Source organism: Chenopodium quinoa, unplaced genomic scaffold, assembly GCF_001683475.1.
Source record: "Chenopodium quinoa cultivar QQ74 unplaced genomic scaffold, ASM168347v1, whole genome shotgun sequence".
In the NCBI taxonomy this organism is placed as follows: Eukaryota; Viridiplantae; Streptophyta; class Magnoliopsida; order Caryophyllales; family Amaranthaceae; genus Chenopodium; species Chenopodium quinoa.
The window spans coordinates 1-16,204 of NW_018742611.1; the positions used below are offsets into that span (position 1 = coordinate 1).

Consider the following 16,204-nt stretch of genomic DNA (forward strand, 5'->3'; position numbering starts at 1 on the left):
AATCCTTCAAATTGCAACTTCTATCAGATTTTTGGGGGTTTTTAGAGAGAGAAAATGAGAGAATCGGGAAGAAGGGAAAGAAAGTTAGAGGAGAGAGAAAAGGTTGGGAGGTGGGTAAGGGGGTTGAAAAAGTTGGACACGTGTTTTTAATCTTAACCGTCTAAAACAACTTGATCCTACGGTTGAGATGGATTCTTATATATCTAGGGTTCTTATATATCTAGGGGTTCTTACCGATCCCTCCCCTATATATATATATATATATATATATATATATATATATATATATATATATATATATATATATATATATAGGGTTTAAGATACTTTAGGTATAAAAAAAAAACAATAATAATTATTAATTTAATTAATAACTAGAAAATATAAATTATTTATCTATAAATTATATTTTATATAATCAGAAAATATTCGGATATTACAGCTTGATCACGCCCTTTTTGCAGGTTTAAGGAAATTTGTACTTGAAATCACGCCTAATAAGATAATTAATAATTTTGATTTAGGCTTAATATGATTTTAATTCAAAGTGATCACCAATATTAGATTTAATTGTGCATTAATAATAATCAACCAACATAGATTAAACAAGATTAAGATTAATTTGATGTATGTATGTTGATCGAAAAGCACGCATGAATATCAATAAGAATCAAGTAGAGGCCTATTTAGGGCGGGTTTGGCTTCTCTAAGGTCAAATTCGTACCATCATCTCCGAACATCCAGTCATGGTTTCGGACCACTATGGAGTTAGCAAGCTCCGTAATTGTGAATGGGGTGTAACCTCACATCCGTGAATGGTTTACAAGTTCCTAAAACTTGTTAGCGACTCTTTTTTCTCTAGCTTCTTTTCCTTAGAGCGCCGCCATACTTAAAATGACCCATATGTAGGGCGAGAGTTGAAAAAATTCCCTACATGCTCTCTTCATTATATTCTCTTATTTAGTCTCAGAATCATTTGTAGTTGAAAGGAAGTTAGCTCAATTAGTTGGAGTTTCCAAATCAAGTTGGGTATTTAGGTTAAGGATCGATCTTGTAAACTATATCTTTTCGATGGTCGTATTTAAAACATTGTTTGGCGAATCATATAAATCTCTATTTTTTCTTGTTTTCTTTGTTACTCTTTCTTGCATTTGAACAACAATTACATTGCTCCATCTCATTTTGGTCATACTTTCCATAATCTTTAAAATAGAAATAGAGGGAGTCAGATTTAGTGAAAGTTATGGATTAAGTAAAAAAAAAAGTTAATGTAGTGAAAAGTGAATATAAATAAAAATTAGTTTAACTGAGTAAAAATATAAGTTTAACCAAGTATAAGTAAGGTATGACAATATAAATTCAACAATCAACATAGATTAAACTTCGTGTATCATTAAGTAATAATTCATATTGGATTTAATTTTATTAAATTTTATATTTTACCACTCACAAATAACCCACTTTTTGAATTACCACCCTTTTTTTTTTATATTTTAAAATACCACCCAAAAAAACGAAAAAAAGAATAAGATTCACCACCAAAATTGTTAAATCTAACGATTTAAAAAAATTTGTTTGATTTTCGTGCCTAAAACATGCTCTTTAGAGGTTTTGGGGGTCATTTTTGCCCAAAGGATTCGATTTGAGGTCAAAATTGACAAATAATTATAAAAAATGCCTCATTTGCACGTGTCACGCAAACCAAGATATTTTTTAGTACGCAACGAGGCATTTTCAGTCATTCTTTTTTGTAAATTTTGACTTTAAATCGGATCTAAAGGGCAAAAATGACCCCTAAAACATCTAAACCATGTTTTTGTCACAAAAATCAAAGAATTTTTTTAAAAACGTTAGATTTAACCTTTTTTTAGATGAAAAGTGCTAAATAGTGGTGAAACCTAATTTTTTTTTGTCTTTTTTTGGTGGTAATTTAAAATATTTTTATTTTTTTGTGGTAATTTTAAAAAGTGGGTTATTTGTGGGTGGTGAAATACAAATAACCTTAATTTTAAAAATAAAAGTATTTGGTCATTGTTGAAGAGATCAAGAAAAAACAAGAAAAATTAGAATTTTATGGAAAATTAAAATTCCAATTATAATAAGTGATAAAATGTGGCTTATGTAAGTTACCCACGTTCCTTTGTTAAGTCACAATTCTCATGTCAATTACTAAGAATGGTATATACACATATCCATCAAGCTAGATTCCATTTTGAAATACAAAAGTATAATGAAATTAGGCCTTGTTTGGTTGTAAAGAAAGTGAGGGAAGTCAAAAACATGGGAATTTAAAAAATTGTTGAGTTGTTTGGTTGATAATAAAATGTGTAAATGTAGGAATTACAAATTCAGAAAAATTGTGACTTTTCAAACTGTCAAAATTTCCATGATTTGCAACTAAGTTTATGCCAACCAAACAACTTAAGCCATTGCTATGCACCTACTCATATGCACCATGCGTATTATGCACTTGACCGTGTCGCCTAAATTATAAACCTAATTGCATTAATAGGATGCGTTTGAAAGTCAGAACCTCACTGCAGTTCCGCCGTCTTGTTTGCCGTCTTTCGTTGTACGAAAATGGAGACTGCTCTCTTCTCCCCTTCTTCCCTCTTCGGCAACACTTTCTGACAATTCTTCTGGTACATTCTCTCTTCACATCTAAGTACGTAGTAATTAATTTTTAATTTAACTTTTCTGACAAATTTTAACCGCCATTTTTGCTTTGAATAGATGAGGAACCCAATACCCAACAAAATTTTGTTGAAAGAACCCACCAATTTCCAGGAATGGTGAGTTCATTTCATCTATACCCAATTTAATTACATATTTTTCCCTAATAATTTTGTAATTTGCTTGTAGTTTATAATTGTTATAAATTTATAATGCAATGCAGTTCAGATTTGTAGAGATTCAAGTGTAAAACCATTTGATGTTTATTAGGAACAAATTTAAATCACTAATTTGGTAGCTAATTTGATCTGATTTCAGTTTTTGTGTTGCTAGTTTGCTAAAATGAAAAGGCTAGTAAAAAAAAGAGCAGTTTTATTGAGCTTACTCACTGAAATATGGCATGTAAGTGGCTAATTGCTTCTATTTAGATCCCGGAAAGACGAATCTGATTCGAGAACAAGTTTATTTTTATAAGTATATTATGTATAAAGTAGTATTCCATCTGGTCTTCTATGTTCTACTCTGTATACGCAACGATAAAAGAGCAAGCTAAATAGAATAAAGCAAAGTATGTAGAATAAAAAGGAACTGGCTAAAGAGTTGAACATAAAAGAATAGAGGGAGTGCTTTTTTATGTTCAACTTTTCTATTCGGTTTATTCATTTAACATAAAAGAACGAAGGAAGTACATTAGATATATTGGAGTTTCCGTGATTTGTATCAAAACTATGATGTCTGTCATAATTGTCATTTAAGTGCTGTTATAAATTCTAAGACTCCTGGATGATAGCATTGTTCAAATTACTTCCTCCGTGGCTCTTTCCAGAATTAACCACTTCGTATAATACTGTTCAAATCCTGCATAATTAAGGATATTACCTGCAAAAGTTGAAAGAGCCTTGTAGTTAGGTCATTTCTCAAAATCATCTTCACTTTATATAAGCAGGGACATTTTAAAAAAGCCCACTCATTAACGGTTACTATTTTAGAGAACTTGATTGTTATTTCCAGACATCTTGAAATTGTACATGAGACTATTGTTTCTTAGGAAGGATTAATTTGTAATGATGTGTGCAAGTATGACTATATTTAGTTCCTATGGAAGTAATAACAATCAATGACCCATAGGTGGTCGTTGAATCTTGCTATCTGAAACCCTCTTTTTTTCTTTTTATGCTCTTAACTTGGATGCATTTTTAACCAATAACTAGGAAAGGATTGAGCTTATTTACATTGTGCTGATTGGTCACCTATTGGACAATTTTTGCAGGTTTTTAAGTTAGGTTATAGTAAACTATATAAAAATTCTTGGTTAACAGCTTCTATATCTTATCAGCGGGTTACTAATGCTTTTTTTGAACTATACTATTTAGACTCAAGTACCTATGTTAGACAAAGTGTACTTATTCATGTTTGCTATTTTAAATTTTTTTTTTTCATATTTTTGGTTCAATGTGTAGTATCAAGTGTTCATAGTCATGTAGTGTTAGAGACTTAAGAGTTCCAACATAGACTTGAGAAATGAAGAGTTTGAGTAACATTAATCTCTATCAATAGTCTTTAAAAGAGTTGTTCTAAATAGAGAAATGGCTCACCTTTATTTGTAACGGATAGGCTTTAAATCTCACGTCTTACTTCCTTTTTTTTGGTTGATGGGGTAGAATAGATTAATTATGTGTCAAAGTGACACTTAAATTACAAAAGTTCAGAGAAGTATCAGTAGCAGGAACTAAAAATAAATCGACATTACAATCAAAGTACATAGGATCAGTAGAGTAGCTAAAGAGGCTAGACAGGAGCTATCCCAGTCAGCAAAAACAGGAGAATTGAAGATCCAAAGAACATCAGGTCTCCAGGCATCGTTGAAATATATATCTCTGATCCTTTGCAAATCATTAATACCAGTGACAACATTTTTTGAGTAAGTAATCCAATTGTTTGCATTTAGACCAGGCAGCAGCATAAAGAATTGCTAAGTACTCAGCCATATTTGCATCCTCTGCATGAGTTTTTACAAATGAATCCTCCTAGCCATATCTTAGCAGAGGAGTAACAGACATCCCCAATCCCCATTTCCAAAGTGGAAGGTTTAAGGCAACATCTACTTACACATTAGCTTGACTCAAAGAAAAGGGGGTTAACAGCTTAGCATTGGGTCAAGAGGCAAGGAGATAGGTTGAGCATACTGGAACTCAGCAGATAGCCATTTGATACTTAACTAGTCTGATTGTATGCTATAGCCAACTGTTATATGTTTCTTAATTGACGAATTGGTTACAGTTGTCAGACGTATCACCGCAATGGAAAGTGCTTTAAAATCTGATGTGACTTAAATATTGACTGTTATGCCATGCCTTATGCCTCAAGCTCCTGTTTTCAGGGCTTTTGCATGTGAAGAGGAAACGGTCCATCTTTAATGTCTTATTCAACATCTTTAGTTTTGTGTTTCTTGCAATTGCAGGAGTTGATCGTTCGGGAATTCTCCTTCCACCAGCTGAATGGGAATTTGCTCTGGCCAGGTACATTTGCTTTTTCTGAATGTTTGGTCCAAAACCGGTCTATGAATAGAAGGGAGGCATGTCATTGAATTGGGGAGGCATGTAATGTCCCTTTCTTCTAATTTCATGTATTATTTATTTTAATTGCAAACTTGGTCAAGATTGGAGCTGAGGTCTTATGTTAAGGCTTCTAAATCTGCATTATTGGTTTGGTGACGTACTCATTTTGAGTTTTGATAAATTGGAACAAAAAATTTCTGTTTAATCTTGAATATGTTATTCTCGGATCTCCATAACAAATAAAAGGCTAGTGTGCATCTAATGCGCAAACCATCTTTGTTATTTGGAATATGTTTTGTGCTACTTGTAAAACCGTTTTTTATTGTGGCGATGAATATTGGGCTTTTTTACCCTCTTGTTTGTGCCCTAATAAGTTTGCAGAAACATATTCCATATTAATGTTGTTCTTCCTTTGTTTTTGATCTCTACCTGTCTTAAAGGCTTACCTCCCTCAGATCTTTGTCTCAGTGTGATGAATCAGCTATGATTTGAAATTTTACTCCATAGGCCGGTGTCAATAATTTCTGTTAAATTGCCCCGAGTCTGTTAGCAGCTTCTATTTATATTTTATACATATGCGTACTTTCTATCTTAGAGCAAAAGTGTAGTAGATTGGATTTTGCCAGTTGTCTATTAATACTCAACTTGAAAGAGAATGGTGACACAATTACAAAAAGTGTTACTGTAGAGATGAATACAATCAATTTGTTTGTATGAAGCTGATCTACTTCTTTGTTTGGAATTATCATATTTATGGGTTGATTCGGGCTAACGAGTTCTCAATTTCTCAATTCATTGATGGCAGTGGAACTGGCGCTTTGGCTATCTTTCTGAAAAAACTGTTACAAATTGATGTTACAACGTCTGATTATGATGATCAAGAAATTGAGGATAATATAACTTATAATTGCAAAATCAACCGAGTTGTCCCTGCCCTTCCTCATGTCAAGCGTGAGTTACTTAAATCCTCAAAAGACCTCCATGTTTCCGTCTTGATTTCTAAATGTCATAATAAAGCCTTTATATTGTGAACGAATTTCTGCAACCTTGATTTGGGATTATGTTACTTTTATTGCTTGGGAATTTTATGTGGCCAAATCTGTGAATACAGCTTTCAGTTTTTTTAGCATTCACTTGGAAATATCTTATTCACAACATACCCCTAACTTTTCATATCTCATCGTATATCCCTTAATTTTGCTAGAATTGTGCCATATGCCTTTCATGACCAAACAACCCCTAATTAACAACAATTTTTCTTTTTTGAAATTTTTTTTGTGCCTTTTCTCCTCCCCTTCTTAGCTCTAATTAACCTTTTACTTATTCTAACTCTTCCTTATCTTTCCCATTAGCCTTTAATTAGCTCTTTACCTAGTTAGTTTTTTTTGAGTTGATTCGCATTCGTTGAGTAAATTAATGATTGAACGAGTTAAGTAGGGTTTTATAGTAGACATAAGAAAGATTTAGAATAAATAGAAGTTGGGTGGTATACATTGAATAAGTTAAAAAAATCAAGGCTAAATGTGAAAATTCTGTATGTGAATTCAATCATTCATATTCAAGCTATTGAGTGATTAGTGATAACAAGGTGCTGCTTGTTTTCAGATACATGGGGTGACGCCTTTTCAAATGGCAATTCAAATTGGGATCTGATAATTGCAAGTGATATCTTATTATGTAAGTATGCGATCTCTTACAAAGTTAATTTTTATATTAAATACTTTGTATTAATTAATAAAATACTGGGTTTTTAAAAATTTGTTTTTATATTTTTTCAATGGAACATTAGCATGTTAATGTCCTAATATGATTGAATGCGTCCTCTTATATTAAGTAATTTTAATCAAGAAGTAGGATACAGTTTACCTTTGAAATTATTAGTTATTCCTATCCCAAATTAATTTCCAGTTTTCCACTATTGACATTTTTAGGGTATAAAATTTGACTGCACTTTTTAACTAATATACTACATACAAGGAATACGTTATAAGGTGTGGTCTTGTAAGGGGAGAGAGAAACTGGATTAGGTTTTTTTTTTTGGTAATGCCAATCTCTCTTCTTCTTCTGCTGCTTGAATGCCTTAATCCCATTATAAGGGTTGGCTACATGAACCAACATGAGGCCTTCCTAAGAGGTCACCAATCCTATACTAGTGGCTCATGTCAAGTGATGTGACAAAGTTTTACACTAGCTGGCCTACCGTAACCCTCCTCCTTTATCCAGGCTTGAAACTGGGCAGTGGGTTTGACCGAGTTGGTAAATGCCAATCTCTATCCTCCCAAAACCCTTCCTCTCCACCCCTCACCATCTTTCACCTCCACCACTTCATTCCCTTCACTCCTCTCTGTCCCTATCAAAGCCTCTGTCGTCACCACTGCCACTTCATTCCCAATAATACTCATAAACCACACTATTAAATCAATGAAGGCGAAGTGTCATTGACAAGATGACAACCTTTGAAATCCTACCAACAAACGCGGCGATGGCCGACAACTATCTCTATCACTCTGTTGTGGTGTGTCTAAAATTTCTGATTTTTATTTGTCTTCTAGGTCAAATTTGACCCACTAAAGCCATAAACTCTCTTCCTTACTCTTGGGCTCTCAGCAATGGCAGGCAATGAATGGATGGAGTTGTCAAAGATATGGATTTGATTGTAAAAAATTACTAAATGAATTTGATCATCTAGATTTAACTTTGTTTGCATTGTTGAATTGTAAACTATAGTTATTAGTTATAGTTTTTTGTTATTAGTTGTAGATTTTGGACAAATTGTTATGTTTTAATTAATAATAGTTGAGATTCAGTTCAATAATTATGATTTTTATAGTTAGAGTGTTTGGTTATTAATTATGATTTTGTTAATTAGTTGTGATATTCGGGTAAATAGCTATGGTTTTATGTTAATAATTTGCGTATTTGGCTATCTAGTTATAATTTTAGGGCTAATAGTTAATTAGGTATGGTTTTTGGTTATTAGTTATAGTTTTCGGGTTAATAGTTATGGTTTTAAATGAATAATTTTAGTACTTCCTCCATTTTTTAATACTTGCAACACACTTTTCCACGGGATTTAGAAAAGTGGCCTCACATGATCTGATACACGTATAATAGGTGTGAGAGAATGTTAGGAGTGTAATTTAGTGGGCAATGAGCTTTAAATAAGGGCAATAGTAGACTTTCTATAAAAAAAATAACTTTCCAATAGAAGTGTCACAATTATGACAAAATGGAGGAAGTATCCGTTATGATTTTGGCTTAACAGTTATAGTATTTGGGTCAATAGTTTTGAATAATAGATTAATACTTATGGTTTTTAAGTTATTAGTTATTAGTTATGTTTTATGTCATAAGTTATGATTTTCAGGTTAATAGTCGTTTTTTTTTTGGATAATAGTTATGGTTTTTGAGGTTGCTCGTTATGATTTTTGGGTTAATAGTTATGGTTTTGAATAAGTAGCGATAGTATTAGTTTTGATTATGGCTTAATAGTTATTGTATCTAGGTTTATAATTATGAATTTTGAGTTAATAGTTAATGTTTTTATACACGGCAGCCTAACAGTATGTTACTCGTATATACAACCACGTGTAGGGTCCAAGATTTATGTGGAGGTTCTTTTTTTTTTTTTTCTTTTTTTTTAATTCTTATTAACCCTTATTTGAACCTTATTTATACCTGTATGAACTTCTTAAACCTTATTTTAACTCCTTAACCATTATTTGAAGTTTTGAACAAACATGAACTTTTAAATGTGAATTTTTTTTAAGCTGAAGCCTTGATGTGTAGAGTAAAATCAACAATAATAGGAAGATTAAAACGCAAAGAACACACACAAATTATACGTGGAAAATCCCTTCGATGTGAAGAGTAAAAACCACGGGATCGCTTTTGAAGTTCACCCTAAACTTCTTTTATTGATAATTGTGGGTAAAAATAAATCCTATTCAATCTACAAAAGGTTCATATACCACCAACAACAATAACATTAAGAGATGAACAATTGAGAGACAAAAGATGTAGAAATCGCCAAAATGAAGGCTTTTGTCCAGCAGCGATTCGCCCGATCTAATTGTTCAAATAGAGGCCTGATGTGTCCTCTGACAATTTAGTACGATACAATGGTCGAAATTTCGGCAACGAATAGTTTGCTGAAAACCCAAATGGAGAAGCTCAACCCTTGGTTCTTTCTCTCTTTATCTTTTCTGATCTTGTGATTAACATTACAAAATCGAAAAATACCACAAAAAAATCAAAAACCAGTAGATCTACATATTTAATCAGAATTTCATAAAAAAAATTAAAAAAAAAAAACGATAATTAAACAACAAAATTAAAGGAAATATATAAATATACAATTATCTAATAAAATTTATAAATTAACATTACAATTACATAAAAAATCAACTAGATCTATAATCTAACCTAAATTAAAACTAGATTAACAAAACAAAAACCTTGAGAGTGGGTGGCTCGCAATGGTGGTTGTCGGCTTTGTTGTTGTTGCGCCATTGTTGTTGGTGTTTCTTCGTTGTTGTTTTGGTTGATGTTGGTGGTGGACGGAGAGAGAAGAGGAGGACATTGTAGCATTGTTGTTGACGGTGCTTGATGTTGGTGGTGGACGGAGAGAGAAGAGGAGGATATGGAGAGAGAAGAGAAAGAAGACAAGAGAAAGAGGAGGGAGAAGGAGAAAGAAGATCGAGAAAGAGGAGGGAGGAGGAGTAAAGGAGAGATCGAGAAGAAGAGGAAAGAGAAGAGAAGAGAAGAGAAGAGGAGAGGAGAGTGAAAGAGAAGGAGAAAGGGAAAGAAGAGGCGGAAATGAGGGCGGGGGGTTGGTTGTTTTAGGGTTTGTTTGTTTTTTTTCTTTTTTTTTAAATTAGATTTCGACGGAAAAATCTGTCGGAAATTTAGTGTTCCGACGGAAAATTAGAACGGCTTATCTGAAATGTCGTGGCGTGACAATAAATCACTGTCCTAAAGTCGAATTTGCCCCGCACAGTACTCACAGACTCGTAGCAACCGACCTCTAGGAATACACGACTCTAACTCTACATACAGTGTACGACGAATAGCTAGATTGAGAACACTTTGAACATTGCCCAACAACTAGAGACTATAATATTGTGTATCATTTTTGGAGTAAGGAATATAGTAGAATGTAATAATTTTTTGTGTGTCCAAATGAAGTACAAAGGCCTCGTTTTTATACTACTCAAAAATCATGAAAATTTGGAAGGAATTACAAGCTCACGGAAATCAAGTTCAAAGGATCATTTTGCTCCTATAATCAAGTGATATCTATGCATGCATTTAGCTAATTACCTCCCATATCAATTGATTGATCAAATCATCAATATTATGAACCCACCCAAACTCACGGCAACATGCATGCTCCTAAGACAATGAGAATCAATATTCCTGCCATTAATTTGCATGTCAATCAATGAGCCTTCCAAGTATAGTATCAATTTATGAAACGGCTAGGAGGAAATTGAGATGATAAAGTCAACTAATTGATATGTGATACCAATTTAGGCAATCAAGAAAAGATGATTTTTGATTTTTTGAAGCAACAACAAAGAATTGGAGTAGTATTATGGGATTGATTAATGAATAACTCCAACATAGGGCTAGTTGTTTATATATATATATTTTTAATTTATTTATTTCTTTTTTTTTTTGGGAGTTGTTCATAAAATAGACTTTTTATGGAGTAATTTTGGATAAATTTCCTAAAAGGTTTGAAAGAGGAAATTAACTAGAGGGTTTTTAGGAGAATGACTTATGAGAGTATTAAATGCAATGTTTTTTTTTTTAATACTCCGTATTTTAATTTGTTGGGAATCTAAACATGGTCAATTGGAGGGATTTAATAAGTTTAGCGGTTAATTTTGTCATGGGGAATGGGAGGATATGCTGAGGAAGAAGACTTTCCTTATTTTGTGGGTTATAAATCAGGCCCTGAAATTTGGGGCCTTTAATTAAACAAGCTCTTAATAAAAAATTATACTTTCAGAATTACACCAATTGTTGTGCCACGTTGTATGTACATTAGTTCTCATTAAAATCCAGTCAAGCTCGTGACTGGGCCCATGTGAGCAAGATCGTAAAAGTATTTGATTCTCCAATCTGGTCAGTAGCAAACTAGCAATTGGCTGGAAAATTGGCAATTCATATCTTAATGTTGTCGTATGTGCATCAGATATCTAAGCCCTCGTGTTCCTCGAGTTTGGATGTGTAACCAAGTACAAGTATATAATAAGTCATCTTTTTCTATAGTTTGAGACCACCAAATAATTATAACTAAAGATCAGATGATGATCATTTTCGAGAGCCAAAGTTTGATTGCGAATGCACTTGGTGTTTTGTTGTGCATTGTGGTATTGAGATGGCTATGGAAAGTAATAAACTTTGTTTGGTTTACGCCCAAAAGTTTAGAGAAATCGCTTCAACAACAAGGTCTTGTTGGAAACTCGTACCGGTTTTTGATCGGTGACATGAAGGAAGCCTCGCAATTGCGTAGTGAAGCTATGGTGAAACCCATTCCTTTTACTCATGATTATTACCATCGTATTCAACCCTTACTCCATCGACTTCTCACCAAATCCGGTATTTTTTTTATTTTTTATTTTTTGAACTTATTTATTTGGTGCACCTTAGCTTTTGAGTGAGTTTGTTCTATTATGCATGTTGTATTTGAGCTGTTTGTAATTCAATGTCTTGTATGTTATGATCCTAATATAGTTGAATGACATTGGAACGTGCACAAGAGACCTTAATCGATCAACAATGCATAAATGCAGGTTCAAAAAACTGTTTCAGTTGGATGGGCCCTGTGCCAACAATACTTATTACACAGTCTGAGCAAATAAAGGACGGATTCAATAGGATGAACGAATTCCGAAAACCTAAATTAAATCCACTTATTCAAACATTTTCGACTGGACTTGTAAATTATGAAGGCCATCAATGGGCTAAACACAGGAAAATTCTCAACCCTGCATTTCATCTCGATAAGCTAAAAGTATTACTCCCTTCATCTCAATATCAAGTGCTTATTTCTGTTTTTTTTTTTTTTTTTTTTTGTTATGTTCAATTATTCGAGTGAAAATTCGTCAGCGGGGAGCTTTTATTGTTTTTGAGGCGTCTATCTAAGATACCAAATTAGGGTTTTAAAGGAATAAAGGGAGTTTAAACAGTAATCACCAATATGAAAATAAAAGATGATTTTTACCATTTCAGTTTAAGTTAGTTCATCAAAATTTAGGTTAGTTTTGCCAAATCTAGTTATGTTCGGGATATACTACAAAAAGTCTTGCGTGGACCTAGTCCACAGTAATATTATTGTGAACCCGAGATTATACGCAAGCAAACTGACGTTATATGGAACATAATGATCCTAATTTTAACATAGTAACCTTATTTTCAATATTGTAACATTTATTAAAACTTGTGTGACATTTATATTATTGTAAACCTAAAGTATGCTGTATATTAAACATATTGACCCTAATTTTAATATAGTAACCTTTATTATTTATATTGACCACTATATATTACATACTTCGTATAGTACATATGTAGGGTGATTATAAGTCTAAACTATACGTGATATATGGAAACTACAATACATAACATCTGAGCTTGGTTTTAATCCGATTTACTTCACTCTACTCGTGCAGCTTATGCTCCCAGCATTTGAAACCAGCGTCATTGAAACACTAAACAACTGGGAGAAGATAGTTTCTAAAACAGGTTCTTCAGAATTAGATGTGTGGCCGCATTTTACCAAATTAACTGCAGACGCCATCTCTCGAGCTGCGTTTGGCAGTAGCTTTGATGACGGAAGAAGGATATTTGAACTTCTCACAGAGCAAAAGGAACTTATTATTCGTCTTATCAAATATTCTTATATCCCAGGATGGAAGTAAGTTACATTTATTCTCAATTTTCATTTACCTTTCAAGGGTTGAAACTTGTAACATTTTGATAAAATTAAGCTTTTTATTAACGACATTAGAGACTATATAAATTATGGCTAGATATTAATATTTGATCATATATATGCGTTCACTAGATATATTCCAACAAAAGGCAAGAAGAGGATGGATGAAATGAATGCCGAAATAAAAACTCTATTGAAGACAGTTATCAATACAAGAAAGAATGCAATGGAAGCCGGAGAACTTGCCAAAGATGACTTGTTGGGGATACTCTTGGATTCAAATTCTAAAGAGGCTAAACAATTGAGTGAGAGGGAGAGTGAAACTAGTAGTAAGAAGCGTCTTGATCTTGCAATGAGCTTCCAAGAGGTGATCGACGAGTGCAAGTTATTCTTCTTAGCTGGCCAAGAGACTACCTCAGTGTTGCTAGCATGGACAGTTACTTTGTTAGGAAAGCACCAAGAATGGCAAACACGAGCTCGTGAAGAGGTTCTTGCTACGTTTGGCATGAAGCGCCCTGACTTTGATGGCTTAAATAGTCGTTTAAAGATAGTAAGACTTTTCATTTGTTCCTCAAGCCTATTTGACACTTTTAATTGTTCACGTCTTCAATCTTATGCATTTTCCTTTATTTCACTAACACTAAAATTTCTACCCATCCTCACAAATTGGTAGAAAAAGTATTAGTGAATGCTAATACATAGATTACTTACGTACTTAATTTGTTTGTGATTGCTCTTATTAGGTGACAATGATATTGTATGAGGTACTAAGGTTGTATCCGTCTATCGTTGCTACTTCAAGAAAGGTGTACGATTGTGAAACAAAATTAGGAGATTTGGTTATACCACCCGGGGTGGCAATTTCTTTTTCAATACTCCATGCTCATTTGGACCCCGAAGTTTGGGGTAATGATGTCAAAGAATTCAAACCAGATAGATTTTCAGAAGGGATTTCAAAGGCAACTAAGGGAATTAATTCGTACTTCCCCTTTGGTTGGGGACCTCGGATTTGTATTGGTCAAAGTTTTGCCCTGATTGAGGCTAAAATGGCATTGTCTATGATTTTGCAACGCTTCTCTTTTGAAATCTCGCCATCGTACACCCATGCTCCTTCAACTTTTATAGCTCTTCAACCCCAACATGGTGTCCCCGTTATCTTACATAAACTTTAAGCTTGTATGTAGTATTTTGTGTTTATTCCATTAGGTTATTGAAAGCTATGCATTTCACCTTGTAATTTGGTTTCAAAATCAGATCAGCTTGAATGTGGTACTTGCTAGGTTTCAATTTTAACCTATAAATTTGTGATGGTTATACACTCGCTCTTGCTAGTGACAATCCTACATTAACATATTTGAGTATTATTATTTGAATTGGCTATTAGATCTCTTAGCTTGGAGAAGAAGAATTCCAAAGAAAGGTGTTGATTTTAAGTGTAAAGTTAGCTAATGTACGTTGGAAATATCTCCTTTATTCAACCAAGGTTTATTTACTCTATTAATAATTTATAGGATCAATCACCGATCACAACAACCAATTTGCATTATAACTTATTTAAATGAGTATATTTATATGTATCTTGGTAACGAAAGTACTCGGAGTGTTTAACCCTTTAAAATAGTTATTAAAATGGTATTAATTTGGAAATGCATGCCAAAATCACGCATTGATCGGTGTAGTTAATGTTTATTTTAAGTTAATCTTTCTATTTTTAGTTAGCTTATCCAACGCCCCGATGACGTTCGTTAGCTTTAGCCTATTAATATTTGTGTTCAAGCTCATTTATTTAACATGCTCGATCTACACTGAAAATATATAAAGTTATGTGGCGACAAATGTTACCGCTTACCTTCACAGTCGAAGATAACTCTCAACATTGATTTCAAACGCCATTCCCTTGCATGATGTGAGCTATTTCATTAATTGAAATTGATCCTTCAATGACTAAAAAAAAGAATACATTAAGAAACCAGAAGCAATTCGTCAGCATTGGAATTTGAAGAGTAAAAACATATTACAGTATTTCATATTTATTTTCCACCGAGTAGCAATATTTATTTTCCACCGAGTAGCAGTTTGTATGTAGTGTCGACAGCCATGCATGGCTCATCTGCATGACATTAAACATGCTCTGTATTATCACAAACTCTCACGCCTCTCAAGGCCTCAACCATGCAGATGGTTAGAGAACCAATTCAACCAAAATAATTTCAAGTTAATAGACCAACTAAACTTAAAACTTAAACTTATGGTTGAAGCCCTCTGCCCGTTCCACTAGCCCAGTAAATTAATTTTATACTATATCGTAGAGATTGCTTTATCTGCAAGAAAATGTGAGTTCATAACTTTCACTCTTACTCCCTTCGTATTTTATACTTGTTTCATTTTTCTTGGGCATATATGCCAATGCAAATCTTTAATCAGTAACAATGCGTTTTCTGTGTGGCTGACCACACCATATGACCGGCTGACACACACCAAAACTCTAACCGAGTAATCCCCAACCAAACGAGTAACCCCTGATCGACTGAGTTACCCCTAACCAAGTAAGCCATGACTGAGTAACCTCAGCCACACGGTGTGGCTGGCCATATATAAAACTTTGTGTTATTCATAAAAACGAATTAAAAAAGAAAAAAATAAAAAATAAAAAAAATATCTTTAGTTAGTAAATGTTTTATTAAAATATTTACCGAATGAGAAAAAGTTTACAATCTAATATCATATCATATCACTAATATATAAAGCAGGTCTCGCAGCCTGCAGGTCATAAGAAAGCGACACTTGACATTTCAGTTTTTTGCCAAGTGTCGAGCCACGTAGGAGATAAATATGTATTATTGTGACACATATGATGCTATGTAAGCGATTTTTGGATAGATTTTTTAAGATAAAATTGTTGTATAGTGTTTTATTATCGATAGAATTCTAATATTTCATATATACAAAATTAATCATAACTTTTAATGAATATCCTATAACTCAATTCTATTTCCATCATCAAATTCGTTTTAAAAATTCTTTAAAA

At 33.1% G+C, this 16,204-nt stretch overlaps 1 protein-coding gene and 1 pseudogene across 1 annotated transcript; both read left to right on the forward strand.

Annotated features, from left to right (window-relative positions):
- Window positions 1–2,420: 2,420 nt before the first annotated feature.
- LOC110721252 lies at window positions 2,421–7,887 on the forward strand (annotated as a pseudogene).
- A 3,614-nt stretch (window positions 7,888–11,501) lies between these two features.
- On the forward strand, window positions 11,502–14,654 carry LOC110721253 (cytochrome P450 CYP72A219-like). Its single transcript, XM_021900400.1, has 5 exons — window positions 11,502–11,840; window positions 12,035–12,255; window positions 12,914–13,158; window positions 13,309–13,726; window positions 13,920–14,654. Exons 1-5 carry the CDS (start codon window positions 11,546–11,548, stop codon window positions 14,346–14,348), a joined length of 1,608 nt encoding a protein of 535 aa, XP_021756092.1. The 5' UTR covers window positions 11,502–11,545; the 3' UTR covers window positions 14,349–14,654.
- The last annotated feature ends 1,550 nt before the right edge of the window (window positions 14,655–16,204 follow it).

Coding starts and splice junctions, on each gene's coding strand:
- LOC110721253 (XM_021900400.1), top strand. CDS start 11,546: ATGATGATCATTTTCGAGAGCCAAAGTTTGATTGCGAATGCACTTGGT. Junction 11,841..12,034: donor TCGACTTCTCACCAAATCCG/GTATTTTTTTTA, acceptor GCATAAATGCAG/GTTCAAAAAACTGTTTCAGT. Junction 13,727..13,919: donor TAAATAGTCGTTTAAAGATA/GTAAGACTTTTC, acceptor TGCTCTTATTAG/GTGACAATGATATTGTATGA.